General features: G+C 37.0%; 2 protein-coding genes and 1 pseudogene across 2 annotated transcripts; 2 read left to right on the top strand and 1 right to left on the bottom strand.

Moving 5' to 3' along the window:
- Positions 1–2,652: 2,652 nt before the first annotated feature.
- LOC147511863 (uncharacterized) lies at positions 2,653–3,612 on the top strand. Its single transcript, XM_086598590.1, has 2 exons — positions 2,653–3,016; positions 3,104–3,612. The coding sequence occupies exons 1-2, from the start codon at positions 2,653–2,655 to the stop codon at positions 3,610–3,612; spliced, it is 873 nt and encodes a 290-aa protein (XP_086454716.1).
- Positions 3,613–3,619: 7 nt separating this feature from the next.
- LOC147511862 (uncharacterized) lies at positions 3,620–5,622 on the top strand. The gene is made up of 5 exons (XM_086598587.1): positions 3,620–4,008; positions 4,453–4,614; positions 4,972–5,106; positions 5,236–5,436; positions 5,548–5,622. The coding sequence occupies exons 1-5, from the start codon at positions 3,640–3,642 to the stop codon at positions 5,620–5,622; spliced, it is 942 nt and encodes a 313-aa protein (XP_086454713.1). The 5' UTR covers positions 3,620–3,639.
- A 2,590-nt stretch (positions 5,623–8,212) lies between these two features.
- Positions 8,213–9,768, bottom strand: LOC147511861 (glycosyl hydrolase 5 family protein-like; annotated as a pseudogene).
- Positions 9,769–12,642: the final 2,874 nt, after the last annotated feature.

Below are 12,642 nucleotides of genomic sequence, written 5' to 3'. Positions count from 1 at the left end.
TCAAACCAATGTTTTGAAAACCGAACCGGTAATCGAACCGATTTTTTGTTAAAATGGTTTAACCAGGTTTAATCATGGTTCGACTCGGTCGGACCGATTGATGTTTATTTAGCAAATTTTTTAATAATTACAATAATAAAATAAATAAATACATGTTTTAATTCAATATTAATTGATATTATATATCAAAATAAATTTCTTATACAAGAAATACATAGTAGTATGTTGGTTTGGAGTTTGGATGATCTTGTTTAGGTGTTAGGTTCAACTCCCCACATTATCAATTTTTCAAAAAAAAAAAAAAAAAATTATATAAGGGTGATCCGGTTTAGAACTGAACCGGTTCAACCGGTTCAACCACGGTTTAAGCTTAGACCGAGGGTCCAACCATAAATTCAAGTTTTAACTGAACCGAACCGAAAATTTACCGGTTCCGGTCGGACCTCGGTTCAACCACCGGTCTAGTCCGGTTTTCTAAACACTGATTCAAACTTCAAAACGGATATGTTCTAATTTCTTTTCCGTTAATTACTTTCTAGCCATTTGTATAACGTTCTTATGACCGTTTTCATCAAGTTGCAACGTACAAATGGTAAGGTCCTAATTTATGAAAACACCCCATCTTGATGTTTATCAAAACCTGTTCAACTAATTAAATGCATGGAATGAAACTAAGCTGATTCAGGTTCCTTAAGAATGTTACATAAGCAAAACCTGTTCGTTGAGTCGGTTAAAATTTCTAAAAAAACAATACATATGTCCATAACTGCAGATAACAAATCGAACACAATAAAAAAAGAAAAAATGACCGTTTAGTACCATGAACTTTGGTGGTTTTATCAATTCGGGCCAAAACTTTTTTTTGAGCAAATTAGGCCATGACCTTTCTTTTTTGTATCAATTTGGGCCACCGTTACCATTCCGTTACTTCACATGCTTATGTGGCTTGCCGGATGTATATGTGTCCAACCAAATGCTCATGTGTCACCGTTGAAGTGCACACCTAATCACCGGTGACGTGGCATCAAAATTTCAAAGTGTTTCCAACTCGAAATTTCAAAGTGTTTCGAACCTTGAGGCAAACTCGCACTTAGTTGATAGAAATCCCAAATTCAGACCTAATTCCCTAATTCCCAAATTCAGACAGAAAAGAAAACCCAAATTCCCAAATTCCCAAATTCTTAAATGAATTAAAAAACCTAATTAAACCCTAATCCCCAATCCCCAATCCACCAAATCCCCAATCCACAAAATCAAGCAACTAATTAAGCATGGATCATTACTGTATAGAACTTTTCTTTGGTGGGAAATTTCAGAGAGACCCAACTGAGCTGTATGATGGGTATAAGTGGTTTACGAAGCACATCTTATATTACAAGGGTGGGAGAGTTCAATACTTTTACAACATCGATCCAGATAAAATGTCATATTTTGAGTTGAAGGGTATGATTGAGCAAGAATGTCATGTGAAAGATATGGTTTAGATGTTCTATACTGATCCTAATAAGCCTCTAGACATTGGGCTTAGGATAGTCAATGATGATAAAGATATTATAGAAATGATGAAAATGGCAAAAAATGAGAGGGTAGCTGTTTATGTTGAACATGAGCAAGGTGATGATGTTGAAGAGTCTGAAGATGACAAAGAGGTTGATGTGGGTGATTGTTTGATAGAGAGTGAGCCTGAGTTTGAGTCTGAGTATGAGACTGGGTCTGAAGCAGCAACTCTGGATCATATTAGTGAAGATGATGACGAATTGATTGAAGTTAGGAAAAAAAATATAGAAATCAAGTATAAGAAGAAGAAATCAGGTACTGAAGAAGTTGATCAAGTACCAGATGGACCACATGAAGAAGCAAGTGAAGCAACCATTGAACAAGCAAGTGATGTAGCAAATGAACTACCAAATGAGATGGATACTGGTGGTGCTGGAGAGGATATTGGTGGTGTTGGAGATGATGAGTCAAACTATGCGCATCTGATGACTATTTAAGTCCTGAATCTAGTGAAGAAGAAGATGAGGATGTTGCTTCTGTTAAGGAGAGGAAGAGGAATTTGAAGGTTAAAAAGAGGATGTACCCAATTTTCAACCCCAATGTTCAGATGTCCAATATCCAAATTGAGCTTGGCATGAGGTTTGGTAATGCAAAGCAACTTAAAGAATGTATAAAGAAATATGCAGTCCATAATGGGTATCCAATTCATTTTAACAGAAATGCTGCTAGAAGATTTGAAGCTGTGTGTGTTGGTGATGGGTGTAGCTGGTTTCTGTATGCAAGTTACATGCAAAGTGAAAACAGTATGCAAATTAAGACTTTAGAGGCTGAGCATAAGTGTAAGAGACATTTTCGCATCAGATTAGCTAATTCCCAATGGTTGGCTGATTATTACAATGACAGGATCATAGACAACCCTAAGTGGAAGGTAAGGGATTTCAAGAGAGAGATACTGCACAATTTAAAGTTGGAGGTGACACCACCACTTGTTTCTGAGCTAAGAAGAAAGCCTTGAGTCTAGTTCATAGTTCTTTAAAGGATGTGTATGCCAAAGTGAGAGACTATGTAGCTGAGATACTGAAGTCAAACCCTGGAAGCACATGTAAGATTGATGTTAAAAGGCTAGTGATAGATAAGCCAGGTTACTTTCAGAGAATGTACATTTGTTTTGATGCCTTGAAGCAGGGTTGGTTTTCTGGGTGTAGAAGGGTCATTGGTCTTGATGGTTGTTTTCTTAAATCTTTTTGCAAAGGGGAATTGTTAATTGCAGTTGGGAGGGATGGAAATAACCAGATGTACCCTATTGCATGGGCAGTTGTTGAAGGTGAAAACACAGAAAGTTGGAGGTGGTTTTTGAACTTGCTCCTTAATGATCTCAATGTGGATGATGGGCTTGGTTTGACAGTGATTACAGACCAACAAAAGGGTCTTCTCAAAGTCATTTCAGAAAGATTACCTAATGCAGAGCATAGATGTTGTGCAAGGCACATCTATGCTAACTTCAGGAAGAAATTTTATGGTATATAACTTAATTTGTCTATTTTTTTATTTGTATTCTAAATGTGATTTAATATTCATATGTAATGTAGCTATATTATTTTAACAGGTGCACAACTTAAGGGTTTATTCTGGAAAGTATGCAAAAGTGGAACACCAGAAGAATTCCATCGTGTTATTGATGAGGTGAGAAAGGTATGTGATGCAGCAGCTGACTATATGTTACATATCCAAAATCCCAAGTTCTGGTCCAGAGCATTCTTCGAATTTTACACAAGTTCTGATGCAGTAGAAAACAATATATGTGAAACATTTAATGGTACAATTCTTGATGCAAGAGAGAAGCACATCATTGCAATGCTTGAGGAAATAAGGATTGCCATGATGAGAAGGATGCAGAAGAGAAGAGATTTATTGGTGAGTCAGTCCAAGTGGCAAGGCACTTTGTGTCCAACTATTGCTGACAAGTTAGAGAAGAACAAGTTAGACTCAAGGTTTTTTGAGTCTTTCTTTTGTGGAGGGTCAACGTTTGAGGCCAGATATGGTGATGAAGGTTTCAAAGTTGATATCAAGGATAAGACTTGTACATGTAGAATGTGGCAGCTCTCTGGTATCTAATGTGCCCACACAGTAGCTGCCATTTATATGTGTAAGCACAATCCAGATGATTATGTAGATCATTGGTACAAGGTGGAAACATTTAGAAAGACTTATGATCATTACTTGCAGCCACTTAATGGTGAAAAGCTGTGGCCAAAGGCTCCTGGAGAGGTATTCCTGCCTCCACCTTATAGAAGGATGCCTGGGAGGCCAAGCAAGCTTAGAAGGAAAGAAATGCATGAAGAACCAAGGAAGTTCGGAACCTTAAGTAGAAAAGGAGTTCAAATGAGGTGTTCAAACTGCCTTCAGTATGGTCATAATAAGAGAACATGCAAAGAAGTCAACAGTGAAACCAACAATGTAGCCGAGGAAGTAGCTCACGAAGTAGCCCAGGAAGTACCACAATCCACCACTGTAAGTTTTTGGAGAGTTTCTTTTTTCTTCTTAGTTTGGATTGATGTGTATCTGGGTTGCTTTTTAGTACTGTTCTTGTTTTGTTTTTTCATTTCTATGTGCTTGAGAACTTACCCACACTCCTTCATTTAGTTTATTTGGAAAGTTAATTGATACTTATAGGGTACTAGAATTTCAGGGTTTATAGGCCAATTAGATCCTGTTTTTTATACCAGTTATGGCTGAAGCCTTAAAGACCTATAGCCTTCAGTGATAGATTTTAAGCTTCAGTGATAGATTTTGAAATTAGATTTTAAGCTTCAGTGATAGCCTTCAATCAATATATATTAACAAGAAAGCTTTTAAGATATATATTAAGCATTTGAAATTAGTTTTAGAAATCATTTGAAACTATTAAGCATTCTTGAAACTAAGCATTTTATAATTCTTATAATTTTGATATAGGTGAGGAAGAGAGGTAAGGAGGTAGCTGTTGAGAAACCTGGGACTAAGAGTGGGACTAAGAGTGGGACAACAAAGAAGGGTAAAGAGACAGTTAAGAGTGGGACTACGAGTAGGACTACTGAAGTCAGCAATGAAGCCAACCAAGTAGCAGCTGCCACCACTGTAAGTTTATGAAACAAGTTTGTTCAATAAGTTATTTTCTAAGTTTTGAAATCATAAGTTTTAGATAAAAGTTTTTAAGTTTATGAAATAAGTTTGAATTTTGATATAGGTGAGGAGGGAGAATAAGGCTCCCTCATCTAATGTAGGTGAGGGCACGCCAACCTGTGCCAAAAAGAGAGGTAAAAAAGGCGGTTGTGGGACTCTTGAAGTCAAACAATGAAGCCAACCAAGTAGCAGCTGCCACCACTGTAAGTTTATGAAACAAGTTTGTTCAATAAGTTTTTTTCTAAGTTTTGAAATCATAAGTTTTAGATAAAAGTTTTTAAGTTTATGAAATAAGTTTGAATTTTGATATAGGTGAGGAGGGAGAATAAGGCTCCCTCATCTAATGTAGGTGAGGGCACGCCAACTGTGTCAAAGAGAGGTAAAAGGGTAGCTGACGGGACTATTGAAGTGAGCAATGAAGCCAACCAAGTAGCAGCTGCCACCACTGTAAGTTTATGAAATAAGTTTTAAGTTTATGAAACAAGTTTGTTCAATAAGTTTTTTTCTAAGTTTTGAAATCATAAGTTTTAGATAAAATTTTTTAAGTTTATGAAATAAGTTTGAATTTTGATATAGGTGAGGAGGGAGAATAAGGCTCCCTCATCTAATGTAGGTGAGGGCACGCCAACTATGTCAAAGAGAGGTAAAAGGGCAGCTGATGATGTACCTCAGGGAGTTGGAGCTTCAAAGAGGAACACAGGAGTAAAAGGAAGAAAGGATCATGTACCTGAGGGAGTTGGAGTTTTTACAGCTGATAGTGGAAACTCTTACTTGAAGGTAATGTTATTTTACAAACTACTTTGCATTTGAAAGATTTCCATTTGGAATGAGGTAGTTGTTTTACATACTTCATAAACATAACCTAATCTTTTGTCCTTCTTGTGATAGATGTCAGCTACTGGAGCACCTATTCTTATAAATGAAGCCAAGATTTTCAAGCAAACAACAAAAAAGAAAAGGTAGACCTCCACTTCCCGTGACGATCTAGTAAAGCTCCAAAGTGATTGGTTTACATATCAAATCAAGTTTCAAGTGAAGCTCAAGTACGTAGTAGTCAAGGTTCAATAAGTGCATCTAAACAAGTTTCAACAACCGCTTCCAAACAATCATCGACATAACCGCTTCGCGACAAGCTTTCGCGAATCGCTTCCAAACAATCACTGACAACTGATGCAGTGGCATCAAGCAGAAAGCCTAAAACTAGATCTACAGCTGCCCTAGAAACTCAACATCAAGAAACTCACCATCAGGCAGTGGCATCAAGCATCAAGCCTAAAACTAGATCTCTACTGCCCTAGAAACTCAACATCAAGAAACTCACCCAATCAAGCGGTGGCATTAAGCAAACAAGCCTAGAAACTCACCATCCAAGACTAAGAAAGAAAAACCGCTTTTTGGTTGTGAGAACAAGAGCAAATTCCAAACCTAACACTAGATCTGCAGCTGCCAAAGCCAAAACTAAAGTTTGAAGACTTGGTGATGCAGTATAGGCTCTGGGCTTTCTGTTGGGCTTTTGCGTAGTCAGTCTTTGTTTTGTTTGTTTCCTTTTGTAGTATCTTTTCCTTTTGTTGGTGTATGCTGTGATGTGTAAACACTGATGTAAACACTTGGTGTATGCTGTTATGTAAACACTTGGTGCTTATATTTAGGTTTTTTTGTGGTTTAGTGTCATGTTATGTACAACATTGATTTTCTAACTTTCTTTCAGTTATTGTATGCAGTGTATTTTGTGTTGTTTAGTGCTTCAGTGCTTATATTTAGGTTTTTTGTATGTTGTGTTGTTCAGTGCAGTGTATTTTCTAACTTTCTTTCAGTTATTGTAAGCACTAAGAAACAACTAAGAAACAAGCACCAAGCAATAAGAAAGAAACAACTAATCTTTGTTGTCAGAACTGATAAACAAGCACCAATACAGACTCCTTCCACTACTACAGATAGTGCACTCATTTAAATTAACAAACAACTTGAACTAATACAGACTCCTTCCACTAGTACAAATAGTGCACTAATACATACTCATTCCACTACTACAATACCAAACAACTCAAACTAAATTAACACTGAAACTCAAACATCTTCCACTACTACAATACCACCGGAAATGACAGTGCACTCAAACTCCTTCCACTACAATACCACTGGAAATCACATTGCACTCATCTAATTTTACAATGAAACTGAAACTCCTTCGCCAAACCATCGTCCTCAATTTCAAATGTAATCTTGACTTTTTTTTATCTCTTTTGATTTCATCAATTTTTGAAGATGATGAAGAGCTGGCTGGGGAAGAGCTTGAAGTCGACGCCGACTCAATGTTGTTCATTAACAATTCCTCATACCATTGGAAATCACTCCCACACTCGGTGCAATTCACAAATTTCTTGCCTTCATTTACATTTTTCTTTTTTGATGTGTTAACCTTTCTAACCCCTAGGCAATTCGCCTTTCTGCATCTTAGACTCTCCAAAGATACCATTGACGATGCTCTAGCGTCTTCCAACCACTGGAAGTCTCGGCAAACACGGCATGTAAAAAAAAATTGCCCAAGAGAATGGCTTTGGCGAGACTGTTTTAGGATCCTACTTCCGCCACATTTTCGAAAACAACACGGTGTCGATAACCAACAACAATTGTTAGACGAATGATTTGACTCACCACACCTATTACAGAGATTTCCAATAGTTGACATTTTCGAAATTGCACAAAATCAAAACCCTAAATTAAAATACCAACTAGAAGACTTATGAGATAATGAAGGAGATGGGGTTTGTTTAAGAGACAAATGAAGGAGACGGGGTTATTTCTTCATGTTCATAAGTCCAGAAACAAAAAAAAATTGGAGAGATGGCGATTTAGAAAGAAAAAAAAAAAATCACGAGCAGTCTTCCTTGAAATTTCACCCCTAAAACCCTTGAAATTTCACCCTTGAAATTTCAGGTGCTTGTCAAGTAAGTGCCACATCAATATACATTAGTTGTCCATTTCAATACCGACACCACATCTTCCGTTAGAACACATAGGCAGCCGTTTATACACATAGGCAAATTTTCTAACGGAAACATGCCGGTAGCCCAAACTGATACAAAAAAGAAAGGTCATGGCCCAATTTGCTAAAAAAAAAAGTTCTTGGCCCAAATTGATAAAACCACCAAAGTTCATGGTACTAAACGGTCATTTTTTAAAAAAAAAAAAAACAGATAACAAACCAAAACCCTCCGCCGAACCTCAAACTGTGACGGTGTGTCCTGATATTTTAGATGCAAGTAAGTTTGATGTGCACTAGACATGGATCATTTCCTTTTTCTTTTTTTATTGGCAATGCATGCATGGATCATTTCATCCCCATTCTTATTACGGTGGCTCTTGTTGTAGCTGTAATGATTTTAAACCATTGACTAGTAGGGTCACACTTATGATCTTTTGTGAGACATTTTCCATTTGTTAGTGACAACACTTCCATCAATATCCACAAGCACACAGTCTCACCACTGGGGAGCTTCGATGAAGGGTGCAATCTTGATTTTGATATTTTTGCCCATTATCAACTTTGGTATCAATCAGCTGGTTCTCCTGGTCCAACAACTTCTAAATAGAAATCGATTCCTTCCACCCTTATAGTCTTTTCAATATTATTGTAGGACCAAGGCGCAATATCCTGGCATGGACTAAGTCCAACTACTTCACTGACGCAAAGATTACTTGCTGGATGGAAAATTATGTCATAATGTCTCTTACCAGAAACACCGTGACCTGCGTTTTACAACAAAAGATATAAACATGCTGAAAATAATGTATTGTTACATACAGGATCTAGCATGCTATAAATTTGAGAAAAATGTACCTTGAAATGGAGGTTGGACAGTCTGAATGCGCTGCAAAAAACTTGAATTCCTTAAGCTACCCCAGTCTCGGCTATCAGCGAACACAACATAATATTTGACTAAGAACAGAGGAAGAAGAGAAAATCAGAACTCTGTGTGATCTTGTGTCTTTCTCTCCAAATTCATCAACTATTTATAGGTGAGTGGTGCATCTTCGAAACAACACAGTGACTCTTGGAAAAAAATAAGCAACTCTTTGAAAAGTCACATGTTTCGAAAAGACACCATTTCGGCATAAAACACTGTTTCGAACCAGTGCCTATTTCGAAAGGTCACACCTTTTCGTCATAATGCACTGTTTCGAACTAGTGCATCCTTTTGAAAAGGTTTTTCTTACTTTACGTACTATTTCAAGAGAAACCCATTTCATCTCAAGTGGGATAACTTGGGAGACAAATTACTCATTCATATCTCAATGCATTTGTGCAAAGCAAATCCATTTTTCTAACAATAACACCTAATATGCAGCTGAGAATCCTATTGTCATTCACATTGCCACCTCTATGATCTTGCCCAAATTCGCTAAGGAAAACTAGATAGCCTTGTTCTAGTAAAAAACCAAAATTATTCATCATTTTCTTCATGAACTTCCCACAAAAGTCGTTAGCATTATGCTTCGCCCAATTTTCTTAATCTGAGAATCCATACTAATGCCCCTCGAAGACTAGCTTTCTTGTAAACGATAATTTCACCTGTTTGTTTCTTAAGAAAGTGAGGTTTTTATCAAATTCTAATCCAGACAGTATAACAAGGATGTCTGGGTTTGCTGCATGTACTGCTTCGGCTCTTTGTTGCATGTACCTAATGTTACAATAATAAGTAATTAGTTGTGAAAAGTCGTAATCTATAAATTTGGTGATATTCATAAAGTTAGTTCTAGAATGATGCATACAAATTCGTTAGTTTGCAACCCTTAACATGCTGTTGCAGATGCGTAATTAAATGAGCTATATGGTTCAGATGTTTACTTGTACCAAAGGCCCACGTTCATATTTTTTTTCTCTTAGCTCATTTCTAAGGCTCATCCCTACCACATTTCGGGTGCCTTTGAACATTGTGGCCATCCGACTTGGATCCAAAGTTTTGGGTCGAAGTCTTTATCGCCAAAATACCCACTGCCATCTTTTTCGTTGCAACACCAACCTGGCGTAGTGATGTGGTTGTCCAGTATCACCATGACGTTGTTGTTTCCAAGGCTTGGAATGACATTATGGATATACACAAGCATTTTAAAAAGAAGAACAGAATTTTTGTCAGAGCCACATCCGTACCGACATACGAGATTCTTTCACATCTATGAGTACTTATTGCAAATTGTAGGTTGATGCATTTTTCACTGGATATCTATTTTTGTTTTTGTGGTAATTATTGTTGTTATTATTACTATAAATAGAATAGAATTGCATATTTCGTTGTGAGCCTTACTTGTGCTAATTACTTCGAACCTGAGATTACAACTTCAACATGTTTCCTACTTCTTTTTACACGTCTACTTGGTTTCCCACCAAGTGTTTTTGGACAGAATCAATGAATCATAAGAAGCACCAAAGTGTTAAAATGCTGAAAGATTGTAAAAAAACATGGAGGAAAAGGAGTTCGTTATAGTCCATATAATTTTGTTAAACATGTTACGAAATAGTACTACGTCGTTGCCAGTGTGTTTATCAGTCTATCCTTTAATTTAAAACGATAGTTTACCTTAAAAGCTTGGGGGAGGGTCATACTAATGAATTTTTCGTTGTTGGCTCAGATCCCACCAAGAGATTTATGGAGGCCTAGACTCTTGAATGAGTTTTCAACAGTCATCGACGTTATTGTTTGGTTATTAACCAGAGCCAAAGGCCATGTAAGTCGAACGTAGTTGAACCCCATTGATCTTATTTTATTTGAAATTGTGTCTACTGGCTACTAGCTCAACCCCTCCGCAAGAACAGGTTGAAAGTGAGAAGGCCAATTCACACATGCTAGCTTAACTCTTTTTCCATCCTTGTTTACTATCTTTCTTGATTTGGTGAATAAAGGGTGAGCCAACGCTTGTTGTTGTTGTAGTGCATCAGCACTGAGACATATAATAAGAACCCAAGGTAAAATGTTTAAGGATAAGTTGTTCTTCATGGTGAAGGGTGGTGTGAGTTCCTGTAGCGAAGGCTATATCTTTGTAGAGTGAAAAAAGACTGTAGAGAATTCCAGTTTATTTATAAATAAACACACACAGTTTACTCTCAACTAATACCTAAAGAATAGGGATGACCATAGACCAAGACTCCACACTTTCAGTTTCCTAAGTTGTTGCTAAAGCTACTGACTGAGTCTCCTAAACAACTACCCACTCATCAATTTCATCAGTTCCGATGTTGCTTGATTGCTCAGAGCAGCTCTATTTTATAGGTAATTTGATTGGAGAACATATTAGCCTAGGTATATTTAGACCACAAATTAATCTACGGTACAAAATTAAACCAGGTTTGCATATATCATGAAAATATGGTAATTTTAGTAAAAAGTGGTATTTTCAATAGATAAAGTAAACCAAAGAGGGACGTACTTGTTTTAGATCAAAGATTATTGCTATAAACTGTGACAAACTACAGCACACATCCTTATCCAGTATGAAGAACTTCAACAATTTCAGCTCCACATACAAACTCATACTATAAACAAATTCATCTTTATCTTCCTTAGATATATATTATAGCTATACCCTCTGAACACTTAAAACTAAACTAATTACGAAAATTTAGGAGAAATAGTTAGAAGTCTCAAACTATAAAAAAGGAAATATAAACCCAATAGCTTCTACAAGTAAAACCCTTACATTATTCCCTTCTCTAAATTCGATATTTCTTGCAATATTTCAGAAGAATAAGGAGAGTTACCATGGTTAATCCCACCAAGTCTTGCAAGGCTAGAGGGTCTGATCTGCGTGTTCACTTTTGTTAGTGGTGATGCTAGGAGAGTTTGAACATGATTGTAATGGGAAAACCAAGAAGGAGAATGGAGAAGAGTGGAGGTTAGAATAATAGGGTTGAAGAGTTAATCTCTCTACACCTTAGTTCATATATATTTATACTTGATTTATTTGGGTGCCAAGCTACTCAAAACAACAACTACTAATTATGTATCCACACTTATAGAAACGTGGGATACTTTACATACTCCTACACTCCCCCTCAAGCTATAATTACACAAACTATGCAAATTATAGCTTGGATTGCAAAAATAAACGATAAGAATACTATAAAAATACTGCTTCCCTTTTCGCATAGAACTGTATTTAGTTGAAGAACTAAAACAACTGTTGAGACGTTCTAGAAAGTGAAACTGTCAGTGTAGGCAATGGCCTAACCTGAATATTGAAGTTGTACCATAGTCACAAACTGAAACCATAACACCGGTTTGATGGCATGCTACTTGGCTGTTGCTCACTCCATTCACTGCTATGGCTGTTGTAAGGGGGATTTCCCGTCATTGGATAGATGAAATATGTATGGGAAATAACCTAAGACTATAGATGTCCAAAATGAGACGAGGACCATCGGATCAGTTATGTTAATAAGTGATTTTGTGCTTAACACGAGTGTTTAGTGGACATGTGCCAGGCACGTGACTGACCGCCTCTAAATATAACAGTTCTCCAAGTCGTTAGGAACTGATATGGACAGTTCCTGAATAAAAGGAAACTGAATAGGGCGATCTTTAATGATAAAGAAGGAATCGTGATGACATATCTTTAAGAGTTACCTTTTTAGATATAATCTTCCCATATTCAATGAGACATTATGATCAGCAAGGAAACCTACCTCTCATAAAATATGGTCTAGATTCAGACTTCCATAAGGAGAGAATTCCTAATAGGAAGGTACGTAGAGTCCAAAGATGGAATGTAACTCACAAGCCGTGAGGACAACCCTAACCCTAGGACTCTCAAAGCTCTTCCTATATAAACCATATGGATTCGCTCTTAGGAACTACGCAAGATAGGGTTTGATTCTCCTAAATAAACAAGGAGATATGTAGGCAGCCGCCAGGCAGTTCAACGCTGAACTCACAATCATCTCATCACTTCTCTACTCAGTAAAAGCTTCTAGATCACAAGGCACAG

This window comes from Coptis chinensis, chromosome 3, assembly GCF_015680905.1.
Source record: "Coptis chinensis isolate HL-2020 chromosome 3, ASM1568090v1, whole genome shotgun sequence".
Lineage (NCBI taxonomy): Eukaryota > Viridiplantae > Streptophyta > Magnoliopsida > Ranunculales > Ranunculaceae > Coptis > Coptis chinensis.
This window is presented reverse-complemented; position numbering and strand designations above follow the sequence as displayed.

What these genes read in the sequence shown, in the direction of transcription:
- LOC147511863 (XM_086598590.1), top strand. Translation starts at nt 2,653, where the DNA reads ATGTACATTTGTTTTGATGCCTTGAAGCAGGGTTGGTTTTCTGGGTGT. An exon ending in CTTCAGGAAGAAATTTTATG is followed by an intron (nt 3,017 to 3,103) that starts GTATATAACTTA and finishes TTATTTTAACAG; the next exon opens with GTGCACAACTTAAGGGTTTA.
- LOC147511862 (XM_086598587.1), top strand. Translation starts at nt 3,640, where the DNA reads ATGTGTAAGCACAATCCAGATGATTATGTAGATCATTGGTACAAGGTG. An exon ending in AAGTAGCAGCTGCCACCACT is followed by an intron (nt 4,615 to 4,971) that starts GTAAGTTTATGA and finishes ATTTTGATATAG; the next exon opens with GTGAGGAGGGAGAATAAGGC. An exon ending in GTGGAAACTCTTACTTGAAG is followed by an intron (nt 5,437 to 5,547) that starts GTAATGTTATTT and finishes TTCTTGTGATAG; the next exon opens with ATGTCAGCTACTGGAGCACC.